This window comes from Poecilia formosa, unplaced genomic scaffold (assembly GCF_000485575.1).
Source record: "Poecilia formosa unplaced genomic scaffold, Poecilia_formosa-5.1.2 Scaffold1229, whole genome shotgun sequence".
NCBI lineage: Eukaryota > Metazoa > Chordata > Actinopteri > Cyprinodontiformes > Poeciliidae > Poecilia > Poecilia formosa.
The window spans coordinates 1,463-18,985 of record NW_006801168.1 but is presented as its reverse complement, the minus strand read 5'-3'; the positions used below and the strand labels follow the sequence as shown (position 1 = coordinate 18,985).

General features: G+C 48.5%; 3 protein-coding genes and 1 long non-coding RNA gene across 9 annotated transcripts; 2 read left to right on the top strand and 2 right to left on the bottom strand.

Annotated features, from left to right (window-relative positions):
- Window positions 1-510: 510 nt before the first annotated feature.
- Window positions 511-7,735, top strand: LOC103132704 (signal-induced proliferation-associated 1-like protein 2). Of its 2 annotated transcripts, XM_016667536.1 has the most exons (14): window positions 515-657; window positions 739-893; window positions 965-1,547; window positions 1,630-1,904; window positions 2,486-2,650; window positions 2,749-2,822; window positions 3,000-3,079; window positions 3,148-3,395; window positions 3,743-3,916; window positions 4,384-4,414; window positions 6,420-6,597; window positions 6,819-6,897; window positions 6,981-7,059; window positions 7,136-7,735. In XM_016667536.1, exons 1-14 carry the CDS (start codon window positions 583-585, stop codon window positions 7,277-7,279), a joined length of 2,340 nt encoding a protein of 779 aa, XP_016523022.1. In that variant the 5' UTR covers window positions 515-582; the 3' UTR covers window positions 7,280-7,735. The 2 variants fall into 2 exon arrangements, with proteins under 2 accessions (XP_016523023.1, XP_016523022.1); XM_016667537.1 differs by lacking the exons at window positions 6,420-6,597; window positions 7,136-7,735 and having other exon boundaries at window positions 511-657.
- Window positions 7,736-8,854: 1,119 nt separating this feature from the next.
- LOC103132705 (acylphosphatase-2-like) lies at window positions 8,855-15,792 on the bottom strand. Of its 4 annotated transcripts, XM_016667542.1 has the most exons (4): window positions 15,215-15,792; window positions 15,126-15,142; window positions 13,579-13,688; window positions 8,855-9,602 (listed from the first exon to the last, which is right to left on the bottom strand). In XM_016667542.1, the coding sequence occupies exons 1-4, from the start codon at window positions 15,312-15,314 to the stop codon at window positions 9,488-9,490; spliced, it is 342 nt and encodes a 113-aa protein (XP_016523028.1). In that variant the 5' UTR covers window positions 15,315-15,792; the 3' UTR covers window positions 8,855-9,487. The 4 variants fall into 4 exon arrangements, with proteins under 4 accessions (XP_016523028.1, XP_016523026.1, XP_016523029.1 ...); XM_016667540.1 differs by lacking the exon at window positions 15,126-15,142 and having other exon boundaries at window positions 13,579-13,744; XM_016667543.1 differs by lacking the exon at window positions 15,126-15,142 and having other exon boundaries at window positions 15,215-15,307.
- LOC107835206 (uncharacterized) lies at window positions 9,600-15,162 on the top strand. Its single transcript, XR_001661032.1, has 2 exons — window positions 9,600-10,090; window positions 14,287-15,162. It is a non-coding gene; the product is annotated as an uncharacterized LOC107835206 (long non-coding RNA).
- A 102-nt stretch (window positions 15,793-15,894) lies between the features above and the next one.
- On the bottom strand, window positions 15,895-17,424 carry LOC103132706 (equilibrative nucleoside transporter 1-like). 2 transcript variants are annotated; one of them, XM_016667539.1, is made up of 6 exons: window positions 17,255-17,423; window positions 17,049-17,157; window positions 16,836-16,921; window positions 16,562-16,761; window positions 16,346-16,464; window positions 15,895-16,301 (listed from the first exon to the last, which is right to left on the bottom strand). In XM_016667539.1, the coding sequence occupies exons 1-5, from the start codon at window positions 17,297-17,299 to the stop codon at window positions 16,353-16,355; spliced, it is 552 nt and encodes a 183-aa protein (XP_016523025.1). In that variant the 5' UTR covers window positions 17,300-17,423; the 3' UTR covers window positions 15,895-16,301; window positions 16,346-16,352. The 2 variants fall into 2 exon arrangements, with proteins under 2 accessions (XP_016523025.1, XP_016523024.1); XM_016667538.1 differs by having other exon boundaries at window positions 15,895-16,464; window positions 17,255-17,424.
- Window positions 17,425-17,523: the final 99 nt, after the last annotated feature.

Genomic DNA, 17,523 nt, shown 5'->3' with positions numbered 1-17,523 from the left:
CCAACGTCCCATTGGACCCGGTGGGTCAGGACGGGACCGGTGGGTCAGGACGGGACCGGTGGGTCAGGACGGGACCGATGGGTCAGGATGGGACCGATGGGTCAGGACGGGACCGGTGGGTCAGGATGGGACCGGTGGGTCAGGATGGGACCGGTGGGTCAGGACGGGATCGATGGGTCAGGGACCGGTGGGTCAGGACGGGATCGATGGGTCAGGGACCGGTGGGTCAGGACAGGACCGGTGGGTCAGGACAGGACCGGTGGGTCAGGACAGGACCGGTGGGTCAGGGACCCGGTGGGTCAGGACGGGATGGCACTGAAGCTCATACGTGAATCAAAGCAGGTGACGTTGAGAGTGCCATGCACTTAGTGCACTAGGGCATGAGTTATTGGTCCCGATAAGTGTCCTCACTGAGTGAAGGAGATTTTTTTTGTGGATGTTTTCTGTTTTTTCTATTTTTGATGCTTAGCGCAAACCAATTTCCTTCTGGGTTGTGAATAAAACTGCAACTGAAATCTCTTTGCAATCCAGATCCGTTTCTGTCTCCTTTCAGGCAACTCAACAGAAAGTCCAACTGTTTCCATGATGTTTGGAGAATTTCAGCTGACATTCCATGTTTCTGCCCTGCTACAAACTGATGCCGATGGTTCTGGTCAGGTACTACATGGTGCTCTGCTGTAGGGGGGTTCCACAGCGCTACAGGAGAACTGCAGAGTTCATCATGGTTTTCATTTTCAGGTGCTGAGGTCACACCTTGTTGGGAACGATGTCACCGTGATTTTCCAGGAACCTGATGCTCCGCCCTTTAAGCCCCAGATCAACCGTGCCGACCTCCAGCATGTTTTCATCATTGTTAGAGTCCACCGACCCTGCACCCAGCACACCTGTTACAGGTTAGACTTTGTCCGCAGGAAGTGAAGTGTCCCAGGTCTGACTCCAGGTGTGAAGTTGCTGTGTCTTTCAGTCTTGCCGTGTCTAGGTCCCGGGGCGTCCCTCCCTTTGGTCCATCAATCCCATCTGGTTGGATAGCTCCTGCCTCTTCTGCCTTCGTGGACTTCCTGCTGACCAAGATCATCAACGCCAAACACGCCACCCACAAGTCCGAGTCGTTTGTCACCATGGCAACGCGTGCTCGCAAGGAACAGCTGAAGCAGTTGGTGAACAGCTTTGTAACGACGACACCACTGGACTCCTCCTCTGGTGTCCGCTTCAGCCTTATCTCTCTGGGCGGAAAGAAAAAGGAGCGTCTGGCGCCGCATCCGCTGGCCTACCTGCAGAGTGCAGGCGCCCTCACCTGGAGCGTGACGGTTCGCGACCCCCGCAGTTCTGTCGCAGTCGCCTGCCGACTGGCCGTCTCCAGCGAGCTGCTGGTGCTGATAGAGGAGGCGGGCAGAAAGGTGGTGTTTCACTGTTCATGCAGGGATGTGATTGGCTGGAACACCGCACACGGATCCATCCAGGTGTTCTACCAACACGGACTTTGCGTGGCGTTTTCCACACGGGATGGCCGCTGGGAGGACTCCCAGGAGATCACGCAACGGTTGAAGGTGAGCAGGGCTCCCATTGGTCCCCGACCCCTCTCCAACCACCTCCTTAAGCGCATTATAACCCGGTCATGTTAACTTTCAGACGGTGACCCACGGCGCTGCGGGGGCAGCCGTGACTCTGAGGAGGAACCGCCTCGGTCAGCTGGGCTTTCACGTCAACTTTGAGGGTGTGGTGGCCGACGTCGAGGCCCACGGTTTCGCCTGGCAGGCGGGTCTTCGCCCCGGCTGCCGGTTGGTGGAAATCTGCTCAGTTCCCGTGGCAACACTTTCTCACGAGCAGATGATCGAGCTGCTGAGGACATCGGCGAACGTCAGCGCCATCGTACTCCCGCCCCTCAGAGACGGGACGCCACGCAGGTAGAAAATATTTCACTTCTTGTTTCCTGTGACATCAACATCTCTCTGCACCTGGTTGGCTGGAACCAACCAGAACCACGAAGGGCCACCAGAACCATGATCCCAAGAGGTTTTGTATGGTGACCTGCAGCTATCGAGGAGAAAGAAATGTTCTTGTTTACCTGAAGTCAAATCTAAAAGAAGGATGTGTTTGAGAAATTTCAGGGCAGCAGTAGATCTACCAGAGTGGCTTTAAATGGAAATTGTACGGTTTCATTCCGTAGGGTCCAGGGGTCAGAGGTCACGCGACCCTGACATCTGCATTTGTTCTGGAAACACAATTTGTCCCTGATCTGGTTTCTGGTGTCGAGAAAAAAAACATTTAAAGGAAAATATGTCCTTTGACCTGTGAGCAGGAGGAAACGTATTCAGTTTTATTTTAATGAGTGATAATATGATTAATATTTTGAATAAATGTTTATTTATTTTCATTATTAATGAATGGTGTTTTCAAAGATGTGTGAACTCAACTGAACTTGTTCAGATCAAGAACTACGGTTCAGTTTTTGAAGCTTCACTCTGACTCAAAGTTTCATCTTCAGGAGTTTCTCTGAGACCCAACGGCTCCCCCTGCTGGAGGTCAGACTGGACCTTGATGTCACTTCCTGCCCCTATGGGAGCTCTGCAGCCCAGCCTAATGCCAGAACACCGTCCAATCAGAGTCCAGTCCAACTGAGCTCTTCCTCTGACATCAAGAACGACATCAGGTTAGAACTGGACCAGAACCGAATTGGAACAGAACCAGGTTCCCCAGCAGAAAAGGACCTTGACAGCAATGTGACTACCGTGTTGATCCGCCCTGCAGAGCTCCTCCTGATTGGTTTGTCGGTTCTGATGGACGCACCGGGTCCACGCAACACCCGCACAGTAGAGACAGAGGTGAGTGGAACTGGAACCAGGATCCGTTTGGCTTCCAGAGTAAGTCCTGAACGACTGGGCGTTTAGCTTCGTGAGATGGTTCTGCCGCAGCTCGGTCCCATGAAGCTGGGGGTTCTGCTGACCCGGTTGTTTTAATCTTCACCCTGACCCGGCCTGTCTGCTCGTGTTCCCGTCCAGAAACCAGACTCCACGGTCTTCCTCTTCGTCTTCCTCAGCGAGCGAGTCCAGCAGACAGAAATGGCAGCCGGCGGCCGCAGGTGAGTCGACCGAAACGCCAGAAATCGTTCTTAAACTTTGTCAGTCTGACCTGAACACGACTCTGCAGTTTGCAGCCACAAGTTGCTCAAGTTGCAGCAACACGTTGTCCAGCAGCAGCAGTGACGGCAGGACCTCGACGCCTCAGCTCGCCTGTCTCAGCGGCGTGTCGGTGGACAGCGGCATAGACTCCGCCCTCTACTCGCCATCAGCCCTGCCTGCGGTTGCTGGGGCAACGCTAGTCCTGACGGACGTCCACAGGAAGGAGTCGGCGGGGCCGAGCCGTCTCGTGACCGACCTCAGAGGCTCTGTTGCTAGGTAACTCTGTGGCTCCAGAGTCAGTTCTCCAAAATGAATATTGACTTCCGTCGCCTGGAGCGGCGCCCCCTGCTGCACTGGAGCAGAAACACAAACGTTTATGATTAGCGGGACGTCAAACAGAAACTATGTTTCACCATTTAATCCACACGTTTGTGTGCATGCTCAGCCATAACTGATACAAGCTGACAGCATTTATGTGTCAGTATTTCCATTAATATAGCAAGCATTTGGAGAAAATGTAGTCTGTTTGTTCAACCTTTATTAGGCCTGTAATGGTTTCCCATCAGAGCAGAACAGGTGAGTTGAGCTGGGCAGGAGCTTAACATCTGCTCTACTTTTTTCAGAGACTATCGTGGAACCAGATGTTCATCAGCAGACAAAGTGAAGCCAGATTCACCTTTGACCCATCCAGGTGACGCCAGCTGGGATGCAGAGCGTCTCTGCAGCCAGGATACCTGTCTGTGGGAGGCGGGGCTTAGCTGGTTGAACAGCGGTTTGTTACTGGAGGAGACTGGCAGGTGAGAAAAACCAGGTGACATCTGGTGCCATCACCTGAGACACCTGTTCACCTTCTAGCATCTGACCTCCTTCTGACCTCCATCTGACCTCCATCTGACCTCCATCTGACCTCCATCCCCAGAATAAGATGTCAACCCTGCTATTTTTTGAACATTGTATTTCTTGACTTTCTGTCTTTCTAGCCCTTCACTGAGAGGAGAGACTTTAAACTGCTGGTAGTTTAGAAATAACTGAATGGATTAAAGATCTGCTGTTGCAAAACAGATGAAACCCTGAGCTCCTTTCTGACAAAAAATCCAGCTGGTTGGAGTTTGATTAATGAAATATGAATAATTGACCAACATTTTGATAATGTATAGTTTATCAATTAATGACTCAGTGATGTTCATTTGATGTGAAACACTTTGAAGTGCCTTGTTGCTCAAATGTTCTAGACTAATAAACTTGACCTGACTTCCTGTTCCAGAGCCAGCCATCGTCCAATCAGAGGCCAGAAGGTGAGTCTGAAAGATTTCTGTCAGTAATAAAACAATGAGATCCAAACTAAATGAGCGAGTGAAAACTTCCTGACCTGAGATCCTGCAGGAAGTATTACTTGCTCAGACGAATGAGCAGCAACCTGATTGGTCAGGCTTTAGTAAAGCCCCGCCTCTTCAGCAGATTATTGCTGGGCTGCACCGACGTCACGCAAAGGCAAGTAAGATTATTTAAGTAGGTGTGTATGTGTGAGTGTATGTTTAGTCAGAAATTATTGTAGGGATTAGGTATGAAGTAAAAGTATATAGATCATCACGAACCACACTCCATACCAGTAAGTGGCGGTAATGCTACTGAAAGTTTATTGCCCACCGCCAATAAAAACCAAGAAGAAGTCACGCAATACAGATGGAGTAAATCTGCTGATCCAGCATCAAAATGTCTAAAGTCTGTCCTGTACAGTTGCTCCACCCGTTCTAATAGAGAAAGATAAAAGTTATTTTCGTGTTTCAAAGGTAGTTGGTCACAAGGGAGTTCATTTTAAAAAAACGTACTGAAAAAGAGGAGAAACGTGAATCAACAATCTACAGCTAAAAGCAGGAGGTGCAAAAACTACCAATGCCAGAGTTTGCAGCGCCACTTTCTGACAGGAAACCATCGCATCGTTTAAATTGTATTTCCAGCTGTTTTATTGGACAGTTACTTAGAAAGCCAAGCGTTCATATGTAAGGTCAGATATATTATTTTTATGCCCTAGCTTGGTTGTCCTCTGAGTGCTAATGTTGTTAGCAGCTAGCTCAGTGCCGAGTCACGGACAGGAAATAACGTTTATTCAGTGGGACTTTAATGCTTAATAAAAAGCTAAATAAATTAAATATAACCTACCAGCCATACAGACAGTGAGCTGTTACTGTTCCCCCACATGCTTCGTGTCCAGACACGAACAGACACGAACTCGGGGTTTCTGTAGATCGGAGCCAATCGTTGACCTACATTGGACCCGAATCCAGCAGCGACTCAACATTAACGTACAACTCCAGCATGAATTTGGGTTTACAGAAGCTAAATAAATGATTTACCAGGAGATTCAATCTCATAAAATAACATAGTTTGTTGTTAGCAATAGCATCGTTATCATAAAATTACTTAAAATAGCACAACTCGCCACTCACCCGGCAGAAACAAGTGGTCAGTCATCTAAAGCTGCTTTTGGTTCTAAATAGGGTTGCCACCCGTCCCGTAAGATACTGAGATAATAGGGATCATATCCTAAATATATGCATGTTTTCTTTCCCCGAGATGCCTCAGCTGTTCCAGCTTATTTAGGGCATTAGCTACTCGCTGTGATCCATTTTGCTCTGATTTGAACCGGAGAACTCCCCTTCCGGACCTTCATCTGAACTTGGCGCGTCATCCGGGTCATGTGTCTGAAGCTCAGCAATAGTTCCCACTAGTCTGGACTGAAAGTGATCCGCGCCATCTTGGTAGGCAAGATGCAAGGTAGGCCGATGTCTTCGAGACCACCACAAAGAAAATATGTGGACATTTTTAGCCAATGTGCAAGAGAAAGATACACAAACACAATGGCTTCTGTTGGGATCAAACTGTATGAGATGGAGAAGGAAAATATGTCAGACGATGGGCCAAGCTGCCTCCGATCTCTGTACGAAAGCGCTTCATAGTGAACACAAAATCTTTATAGATGGAGGAGCTTCACCGCTTGAAACTGACGGAAACAATCGGTGTTTAAGCAAATTTGCAAAGAACGCACAAACTCTTCAGACGAATAACGAGGTTCTGGTGATGGGCAGAACCTCCACTTCCAGAATCCAGACTTCTGCCACACCCGCCTTGGTTCTGAGGTGTCCGCTGGGTCTGTCTCAGGTCTGGGTCGGCCTGGTCTGTTCTGACAAGTCAGAGTTCAGAGGGGTCAGGGTTCAGGAAGCTGACGAGACATGGCTGTGATTGGTCAGAACCATAATGACCAGTCAGTTGCTCTGCCCCTTCACCTGGTTCCTGTCTCAGTCTACCTGCAGAGCCGCTGGAGTCTCTGCCCTGTTTCCATGGAAACGTCTGACCCGCAGCAGGTCACATGACAGTTTGTCCCTTGCCAGTGGTAGGACTCTGCAGAGCCCCGCCCACATCCTGCGGCGCCGCCACAGCGCACCGACCATCAGATGCCGGCCTGCACCTCTTCAGAAAGGTGAGCAGCTGGACTTTCACAATAAAACTACTTTCAGTAGCAGCTTTCCCCTCACCTCATTGGCTGAGGCCAGGGGGTCGGGGGTTGGGGGACAAGGAGAATGAGGGGAGGAGTTAGACATGGGAAGAGAAACAGGTGAAGGTCAGAAGGCCTCAACGTGTGTGTGTGTGTGTGTGTGTGTGTGTGTGTGTGTGTGTGTGTGTGTGTGTGAACTGCTGCAGGTGTGTTTCCATCGTCTCTCACTGACCATCAGCTCAGTTACATTCAAGAAGTGACATCAGGGAGCCCTGCATTGAACAGGTGAGGAATAACACCTGGAGCCACTTTGAAGGCACTTTGTGATGTCATTGATGACGTCATCATTACTGTCCTCTCCCCCTCAGTGACATCACAGCTTCCCTCTCAGGTAAAGTGTCTCAGCTGGAGGAGATCCTTCAGCGGCTTCAGCTGGACCTGCTGAAGGTAAGCATGACTTGGTGATGTCATACAGATGAGAGGATGACATCATCAGGCTAAGGTGTTGCTGTGATGCGTTCAGGAGCAGCAGGACAAAGCGGCGCTGCAGCAGCAGATCTTCGACCTGCGACGGGACAACCTGCGCCTACAGGAGGAGAGCCGCAGCGCCGCCCAGCAGATGCGACGCTTTGCCACATGGATGCTGCGCAGGGGCTCGTTGCCATGACAACACCACCTAGCCATCCAGTCAGGACGGGCCGCTCAGGGTCTGCCAGATAAAAACACCAGAACCACTGGGCCTGTTCAGAACTCGTTAGGTGTCAGAAAGTTGGTGGGATGAAACCCGACGTCACATCTTCTGAACCTCCGGTTCTGACCCAGAAGCTGGTTCTGGTTAACTGCCAGATAAAATCAGAACTTTTGTCTGGACTCCGGGGGTGAGAAACCTCATCAGAACCAAACCGATCTCAGAGGAGAAGTCTGAACCAGACCTGATGACAGAGGATGATTCTGGTCGGGTCAAATCGGGTCGGATGGAGGACATGTAAATATCGTCATGATGTTTTGGACGTTTTGTCTCTGCTTCCATCACTTCCTGTTTTAAAATTTATTCATGAAGAGAAATTTCTCTGAACTTCATAACTTCATTAAATAATTTAACTGATCAGTCAGTGCAACACTGCCCCCATGTGGACACCAGTGGAATACCAGTAGCAAGCAGGAAACCAGTAGCTCCTTACTGCTCTGATTTTAGCATCGGTTCTTCCTGATCTAGATGATCTAGATCTATCAAGATGACTGAACCAGATCAGATTCCAGATGTTCAGCTGAACAGGAGCCTCCTGAAGATTCATATTTCTGCATCAGCTAGCTTGCTATTGGTTTCCAGTTTGTTTCTGGACCTGATTACCTATTTTGTTACATAGTTACTGGTTACTGCTTGATTGTAGAATTCAATTTAAAATGAATTCAAATTCATTTTAAATTCTGTTCTTGACCTTTCTGTTCAGGTCAGGAACAGGAAGAAACATCGTCCATTTGGAGCCTCAGCTGGTCCAGGGGTCCGTTTGGAGCCTCAGCTGGTCCAGGGGTCCGTTTGGAGCCTCAGCTGGTCCAGGGGTCCGTTTGGAGCCTCAGCTGGTCCAGGGGTCCATGAGGCAGACCCTGAACGCGGTGCTTTGGGTCAGACTTTTGGATCTCGACTGTAGAATCTGATTCTTTGTTTTTGACCTTTATTTGAGTCTGGAGTCGTTTAGAAACGGCTGAAGACATTTGTGAACAAAATGTCTTCAGCTGTTTCTTTTAAAATAAGCTTTTCTGACCGATCTGCTTATCGGACTCATCAGTCTCAGTTAGAGGTCACAGAGGTCACTTTAAAAGCTAATGGCAGCCGGTGGACATGAGGTTCTGACTTCCTGTTTTGTGTCGGCGTCCTAGAGTTTCTAGACTCTAGAAAACCAGAAAAATTTAACAACTGCCTGAACCAGTTTATCCAATTTAAACTAATTTTCCAAATGGAAGGCCAAATTTGTGCCCGCAGAGAGAAGAGTCGAAGCCGAGGATGATGGGTGGCGTCTTGCTTTCCAAATGTGAGCCTCCCTGTTTTCAATAGCAGGAGCCAGGCTGTCATGAGTTTAAGGCTTATTGACGAGAGAAGGGACGGATGGGAAGAGCAATCTGGGCAAAGACTCGTCTCAAACTTTGGGCAGCTTTGGAGAACTGCAGGCTTCAGTTCTTGAGCCGGTTCTCATACTTCCAGACGGTAAAATAATGTTGAAAAAATAAGTAACACAAGTCTGTATTAGAAGAATTAAGAAATTTATTAAAAGCTTTCCAGGAGAGAACAAACTACAGCACAAGAGCCGTCTGTCAGGCTCTAGCTAACGGCTGATTCTGGTCGTTCTAGGTTCTGCTCAGCAGATAACAGCAGGTTGAGAAGCTTGATTGAACTGCAGACGTGAAGATTTGATTGTTTTGCACCGAGGACTCTGGAGCTCAGCACCGATGGTCTTCAACATCAAACACATCAAACCTTTTCCTTGAAGTCAAATGTCCAGAACATGTTAATCTGGTCAAAGCTGAGCCAGACCCGATCAGGGTCAGGAAATTAAAACGTAGATGAGCTCTAGCATCAAGGATCTTCCTGCTGTTCTGATGCTGTGGAGGCTTATGAGAGCAGCTGACCAACCTGACAACAACAGCAGCACATCACAGAAACCAGTCAGCATTTCCACTGACAAGATGCAGCCGTAATTATCCATGAATTCTGATCAGTCCAATCACACATTGAACAGGTTTCATCGATCTGAGGTTAAATGTTTTATCTGCCAACAATTTGCAAATCAAGCTGAAATACATTTAGTTTGAGATTTGTTTGCATCCTCTGCAGAGTTTTAGTAACTACTAATGAAGCTGTTAATTAGTCTGAGCACGCTCAGTAGCAAGTGGAGAAGCCCTGGACCTCCAGTTTAGAAATGTCTCTCTCATTGGAGAAAACGGCTCGGTCAATCCGAGAACTCGGGCTGCCGACGTTCTTCAACCAAAGTTTCCTGCAAAACACAAAGAGGAAGATAATGTTATTCTCTGCACTGCTTCAGAAACTAACGCTCTGGAAAAACGTCTGAAGGTTTGGCTGAAATATCAGACAGAAAAACTTTAATCTGAAGTTAAATTCTGAAAATCTGTGTCTATTTAAAAATGGGAAACAGTCTTACTTGCTCCAGAGTTTCACTCCATTCATTCACACGTTGACCCTCTTGCCCCTGAGGGCCGTTAATGGACGCCCAGGGCCACAGCAGGGGGCCCCTGCTAACCAGGGCCAATTCTCCTCCATTTTTTACTATGGAGATTATTTGGTTACAATATATTTTTAATTTATTCTTCAATTTGTAGCGAAGTCTCTCAAAAGTCAACATTAGCTTTGTTGTTGCCTGCCTGTAGCGCATATTGTGACAACAAGCCGTGTCACTTCCTGTTTCCTCACTTTCTCTATCAGACTGAAAGGCGTTTGGACTGGCAAACATTTCTACAGTCAGTGGTGAGTTTTGGTCACTAGTTGTTAGTAAAACCTCTTATTGATTTAACCAATTTTATAGTCACTTTCCAAACTCTCCTCTTTGCTTGCAGCTATAAATCTGTTAGCTCAGCGCTGCCAGCCACCAGAGGCCATCATAAAAAGCTTTGAAAACCGAGGTCAGATTTTTTTGATTTCATATTCATGTGGGGTTCAGGATTTACTCTGAAGTTTACCTGTTGGTAGGAACTGTGGACTCTGAATTATGGATCTGATGCACTCTCATTTTTAAACTTTTTTCTTTATGCAGATTTGTTTGCATAAGCAATTTGTATTAATTGCTTTAGCTCCTGATATAAATAATTGTTTTCCTCTTTAATTCTTGGCTTGTGGTCAGTAGCATCCAGTGAGGCTTTGGGTTCTTCCTGAATTACATTTTGAGATTAAACTATCAAATTTAATGAAGAAAATCAGTAGCTTTGTCACTCTGTCATGACGAAAGATAACATGGCAGCTCTGTCATCTGTCCCAGAGTCTGCATACATGATATTACACATTTTATGCACTTTACAGGATGAATGGTGTTGGTCCACATGGATGATTCTCGTCACATTTTCCAAGACAGTTTGCAGGGTGATTGTAATTAGATGGTCCTTCAGCAAAGCAGCGCCCTATAACTGTCTGGCTGCTTCATCCGTCTGCAGGATGCAGATATTCAGAGGTTAGAACCCGTCTGTTCCTGAACATCTCAGGGGGGAGGCGCTTCATCAAACTCTGGCTCCAAATGACACGTACTGTTCTGACCCATCTGGACCCAGAGGCTTGAAAGTTAAAGGACTTTTGATGTTAAACATGGTTGATAAATTCTTGGCTGAATTCAACTAATTTAAAGTCTAACAGGGGCAGAAGTTGCGCTAGACTTTTTCATTGTCATTTTGACTGAAATATCCCATCGTAATTGAAATTTACCTGTCAATTTTTAAAATGACAAAATGCATTGAGTTCAGTGTGCAGACCAGAGGTTATACTCCATTTTTCTACTACTTGATTTTAGTGACTTTTGTGATGTTTTCTGTCCATAAAGTTGAAACTGTCTGCACCAAGTGGTCAGGTTTCTTCCTCTTATCCTGGGTCGGGTCGTCCTCCAGGAACCCCAAGGCGTTCCCAGGCCAGCAGAGAGACATCGTCCCTCCAGCGTGTCCTGGGTCTCCCCTCCTCCCGGTGGGACATGAACTCCTCACCAGGGAGGCGTCCAGGAGGCATCCTGACCAGATGGCCGAGCCTCAACTGGCTCCTCTCGACGTGGAGGAGCAGTGGCTCTACTCTGAGTCCCTCCTGGATGACAGAGCTTCTCTCTCTAAAGGAGAGCCCAGCCACCCTGCAGAGGAAACCCATTTCGGCCGCTTGTATCCATGATCTCGTTCTTTCGGTCATGACCCAAAGCTCATGACCATAGATGAGGGTGGGAACGTAGATCAACCGGTAAATCGAGAGCTTCGCCTTTTGACTCAGCTCTCTCTTCACCACGACGGACCGGTACAGCGCCCGCTTCACTGCAGACGCTGCACCAATTCGCCTGTCGATCTCCTGCTCCCTTCTTCCCTCATTCGTGAACAAGATCCCCAGATACTTAAACTCCTCCACTTGGGGCAGGTTCCCCCCTCCGACCCAGAGAAGGCACTCTACCCTTTTCCGGTTCAAGACCATGGCCTCGGATTTGGAGGCACTGAGCCTCATCCCGGCCGCTTCACACTCAGCCGCGAACCGCTCCAATGAGAGCTGCAGATCACGTTCTGATGAAGCCAACAGGACCACATCATCCGCAAAAAGCAGAGATACGATCCTAAGGCCACGAAACGGATTCCCTCAACACCTTGGCTGTTCTAGAGTTTCTGTCCATGAAAGTAATGAACAGAATCTGTGACAAAGGGCAGCCTTGGTGGAGTCCAACTCTCACCGGAAACGAGCCCGACTTACTGCCGGCAATGCGGACCAGACTGACACCGGCCACACAGGGACCTGACAGCCTGTATCAAAGGGCCCGGTACCCCATACTCCCGGAGAACCCCCCAAAGGACACGGTTGAACGCCTTCTCCAAGTCCACAAAACACATGTAGACCAGTTGGGCGAACTCCCAGAACCCTCCAGGACTCTGCTGAGTGTAGACCTTGTGTTACACGACCAGAATGAAAACCACACTGATCTTCCTGAATTCGAGGTTCGACTATCCGACGGACCCTCCTCTCCAGGACCCCTGAATAGACCTTACCAGGGATGCTTAAGAGTGTGACCCCCCTGTAATTGGAGCACACCCTCCGGTCCTCCTTTCTGAACAGGGGGACCACCACCCCAGTCTGCCAATCCAGAGGAACTGCCCCAGATGTCCATGTGATATTGCAGAGTCGCATCAGCCAACACAACCCTTCACCATCCAGAGCCTTAAGAAACTCCAGGCGGATCTCATCCACCTCCAGGGCCCTGCCACCGAGGAGCTTCTTAACCACCTTGGCGACCTCGTCCCCAGAGGTTGGAGAGCCTGACCCAGAGTCCCCAGGCTCAGCTTCCCAACAGAAGGCATGTTGGTGTGATTGAGATTTTCAAAGTCTTCTGTCCACCGGCCCACAATGTCCTGAGTTGAGCAGCACACCATCCCCACCGTAAACAATGTTGGTGCTGCACTGCTTCCCCCTCCTGAGACGCTAGATGGTAGACCAGAATCGCCTTGAAGCCATACGGAAGTCTTTCTCCATGACCTCTCCAAACTCCTCCCACGGCCGAGTTTTTGCCTCAGCGACTACCCGAGCCGCTTGCCGCTTCGCCCGCTGGTACCCATCAGCTGCTTCTGGAGTCCCACAGGCCAAAAAGGCCCGATAGGACTCCTTCTTCAGCTTGACAGCATCCCTCACCGAAGGTGTCCACCAACGGGTTCGAGGGTTGCCGCCTCATCTGCCGCCTGTAACACACTGCATCCGACCCCTTTTGGCCCCTCTCACGGATGGTGGGCCCATGGGAGGGGGGACCCATGTTTCCTCTTTGGGCTGAGCCCGGCCGTACTCCGTGGGTAAAAGCCTGGCCACCAGGCGCTTGCCATCGTGCCCCACCTCCAGGCCTGGCTCCAGAGGGGGGCCTCAGTGACCCGCGTCCGGGCGAGGGAACACCAAGACACCAAGTCCAATGTTGTTCTCATCATAAGGGGTCTTTGCGTTGCGCTTTGTCTGGTTCCACACCTAGGACCTGTCTGCCTTGGGTGACCCTACCAGGGGCATAAAGTCCCAGACAGCATAGCTCCTAGGATCATTGGGACACTCAAACCCTCCGCTACTATAAGGTGGCAGCCCAAGGAGGAGTTTCTAAACTCTTTGCTGAGTTTTAAACTCTATAAAAATATTTGGTTAACGACTCCTGGACAGAGGTATGAATAATTGTGAGCTGAAGTTAGCATTTCCCTGCAGTCACCTGATTGGCTTTGGTGTGAAGGTAGGCGTTCTCTGATTAGTCGGTCTGGACTTACATGCTGTTGACCTGCTGAGCCGGTCCCTGGATCTGGCCGATCACCGTCCCCTGTCGGGTGTTCTTCACCCAGCCGCCCAGTCCCAGAGCGCGGCCCTGATCCTCGGTGTACTGGGAACCAGAACACAGTCGGTCTGTCAGCCAATAGCTGACTGGGTCTGAGTCACCTGCAGGAACATCGATCGCTATTGATCAGCTTGATTAATAAATCAATAAATGATCTCTGACCATCACCTGCAGCACTGAGATGTTTTTACCTCAGTGTCTGGGCCGAATGAAGGAGAGAGAAGACAGAAGAGCCATCATGTAGAGATGTGTGTATGCTAAAGAAAGGCTTTAGAAAAGTGATGTCATGGTCTGAGATGCAGGAAGTGATGTCAGAGATCACCTGTCTTCCATACCTTGGGAATCTTTTAGGGTTCTACACAATCTTCATATTTGTGACTGATTCCGAACTTGGATTCCTCCAGTTATTCTTTTCTCTGTATAAATTTAATTCAACCTATTAGTAATGTGTTCTTATTTATGATAAAGATTTGCATATGAACTGAATCTGTGTTGTAAAGTTCTGAACCTGCTGGTAAATTTGTCCTTCATGAATAAAAGTGTTTGAGGGATGTTCTACAGGAAGTGAGCATAAAGTCGCTCACCATCTGAATTAGTTTCAGCTTCAGCCTGTTTTATATTCCAAGAGTAATTCACTCCACAGCGCCTCCTGGTGGGCTCTGGACCCAGAGGAACCCCCAGGACCGGCTCGACGCTCTCTGGGTGTCCCTACTTAGGCTTCTGAGGCTGCTGCCCGACCCGACCGAGGGATAATCCATCTGACTGAACAGCTCTTTAACGGTGTGTGGCCTGAAGGACGGCGTCCACCAGGTTCTGATGTGATTCAAACTTCTGATCTTGAAGACGTTAAAATAAAATTATTTTCTCTCATTGAGCAAATAGAAATAATTTGATTCTGACTGGGGAGTTTGGTCTGATTTAACTTCAGGCGGTGAGGAACACCGTTGTATGTAAACTTCTGGTTGAAGTTTTGGTTGAAACTCTCCATGATGTGCAGAGGAGCGGAGGTTCTGACCCAACCCATTTTTTTTTGGCTTTTGCGTCTTCTGCCCGACGTCAAACAGTCAGTAAGACTCTGGAAGCCATGGCAACGCAGAGTCCCGATGCTCGGAGCTCACCGGGTCAGAACCCGGTCAGAACATTTCCTAAAGCATTGAGTTTCTGCTCCTGCTGGAGTGAACAGAACCATGGTGACACCAGAACAGAACCAAGCCCAGGTTCTGGTTTTGGCTGTAATCACTGAGTCAGATTGTAAAAACCATGAATGTGACCTGAGGTTGGACTGCAGCTTTTTATTTGACCTTTAACCTTTAGGTAAGACTGGGTCGAAGTCCGTCTCAGGAACTCATCCTGTTCTTGGGCGTTTGTAGCAACTCCACATCATCTGATCAATTTCATTGATTGTATTTTGTTCTTATGTATTTCTGATGTTTTCAGATTTGAATTAAAAAGGTGAAACGTCGTCATGATGGAGAAACTCACCATCCTGAAGCAAACACCTGGATGGACAGCACAAAGTCACAAAGCTGCACAAACTCGTCATATATGACATCACAGGTCATGTGACTCACCCTGCACATTCCCAAAAATCTCAAAGTCGACTGAAATCAGTTTCTCTTCAGACATGACGAAGCGAAAGCCGCAGAATATCAGAACACAGAGCAGCAGCATGGCGCAGCTATTTTTATCCTGAAACGTCTCCCAGACCGTCTTCCTGCTACAGCCTTCACAATAAAAGCATCAAAGATCAGTATTTTACTCTGAAGGTCTCAGAAACCCGACAAGTCAGAGAGAAGAGATGAAAATCTAGAGGAGAAAAAACTCACCGAGTTTAAAACAAACAAATATTTTAAGGAAGAAATATTTCAGATTGGGTCGAGCTGGAAAATATCCACCATCAAACCAGTTTGATCCACCAGCTGGATCAAATCCACCAGGATCAAACTCTGTTTCTTCAGATCTCTAAATGATTTCTGCTCCAAGGTTCAGATTCATGTGTTCATATGTGGATGAATGAAACCAGTTTTGTGCTTTCAGTTTCGGTTCAATGTCTTATTTCTGATGTTTTCCCAACATTTGAGCCGAACCTTCAGGACTGAATGCTGATCGGATCGATCTTGATCGCTGACCTTCATCTTATTTATGGAGTCCGTCTACTTCTGATTGTCAAAACATTTCCTTCGGTTTTTCAGATGGAAACATGATTCCCTGTATTTGATACAGTTTCATTGTTTTTACTGGCTATCATTTTCTGGTTTTATATGTTTATATAGTCAGAACATGAACCGGCTTTTTGACACTCGGCCTGATCGACCTTGGGTCGACCTTGGCTCAGACTTCCCATTTCAGCTGTTGAGTCGTTGGACGAGGAATTCATGCTCCGATTTCTAGTCTGGTTGGCGAGATAAAGAACCGATCTGGGTTCCCGTTAAAGTACCGATTTTATAAAACCTGACATGAAATTAAATTCTTTATAAACTAGAACTGTCTCAACTCCTGATTCTTTCAGCCCCTCTTGTCCAAACGTCCTGTCAGGTTCATGGATTTTATTTATTTTTAGTTTTTAATCTGATTTTCTACATTTTATTTCCATTTAAAACATTTACTAAACTTAAGTAATTTAAATATGTGCTGCTCTTTAGATGTTAAAATGAAGGGGTCCCAGTCAGACCAGTACAGGGTCCCAGTCAGACCAGTACAGGGTCCCAGTCAGACCAGTGCTCTGAACAGGAAGGAGACAGCAGCTCCGGCAGCCAATCCCAGAGCCAGGAAGAACGCCATGATGGCTCCAGCGGTTTCTGCTTCGTGAGGAAGAACGTTCCTGCAGAACGACAGAATTTACCCAGAATTAAATACAGTCTGTTGTCATGGAGACGGAGCGCCTGCGTCGGCTAGCTTGTGTTTTGCTGCTTTCTTACTTCGGTCCGTAGCACATGCAGAGGCTGGCCAGGTAGCCGTTGCTGAAGGCGAAGAGGATCATGAAGGCGATGAAGAAGCCGTCGTGATGGAAGAAGACGGGCAGATGGAGGCGGGGCTGAACGTTGCACAGCATGAAGAGAGGTACGAAGACAACGCGAGCCAAGATGGCCGCCGGCAGCACCGGGCTGTCTTTACCTGGCTACACAAACGCCTCGTCAGATCCGACAGGCGGCCGCTCGCCGACCGGAGACCGTCGGCCAATCAGAAACTCACCCACATGCAGACGGCGGTCAGGCTCCGCCCAGTCCAGTCGCTCAGGTTGAACAGCAGGAAGCAGCTGACGGGGACGAAGTAGCGCTCTGCACCGGAAACACGGAGAAAACACGGAGCGTCATCAGAGGCAGCAGGCAGACCTCATGCAGCCAACATGGAGGACTGACGCCAGAAGGTCATGTAGAGGTCATGCAGCCAACATGGAGGACTGACCCCAGGTTCCTCCCTTGGCCAGCGTGGATCGCGTGTCGGCAGTGATTGCGGGAAACGTGCCGATGGTGACGGTGAAGGTGAAGCAGACTGACGATGCCAGGATCCAAATCTGAGGTTTGAAACGCAGGAAGAGGAAAGACATTGGGTTTTAGCTATTGGTTAATCTAAAGAGAAGCTGCCAGCCATATCAGTGAGGCATGACATACATCCTCACTAGTGGTGGGTCCGGCAACACCGATGCGTCGGCGCATGCGTCAAGCCCATAGACCAAAACGTGTCGGTGCTCGTATTGGTTTCAGCAAGTCACGTGACCGATACAGGAACTGTTTCGAAATGACATTAAAGCGCCAAACTGTGTTTATGAGGAAGCGAATCTGTCAAAAGCATTTGCCAAACGAATTATTGATCTTTTACGGAACAGCGTCACCTATGGCGCAGCCTCAAAGGAAAGGTTTCCTCAGTGTGGGAACATTTT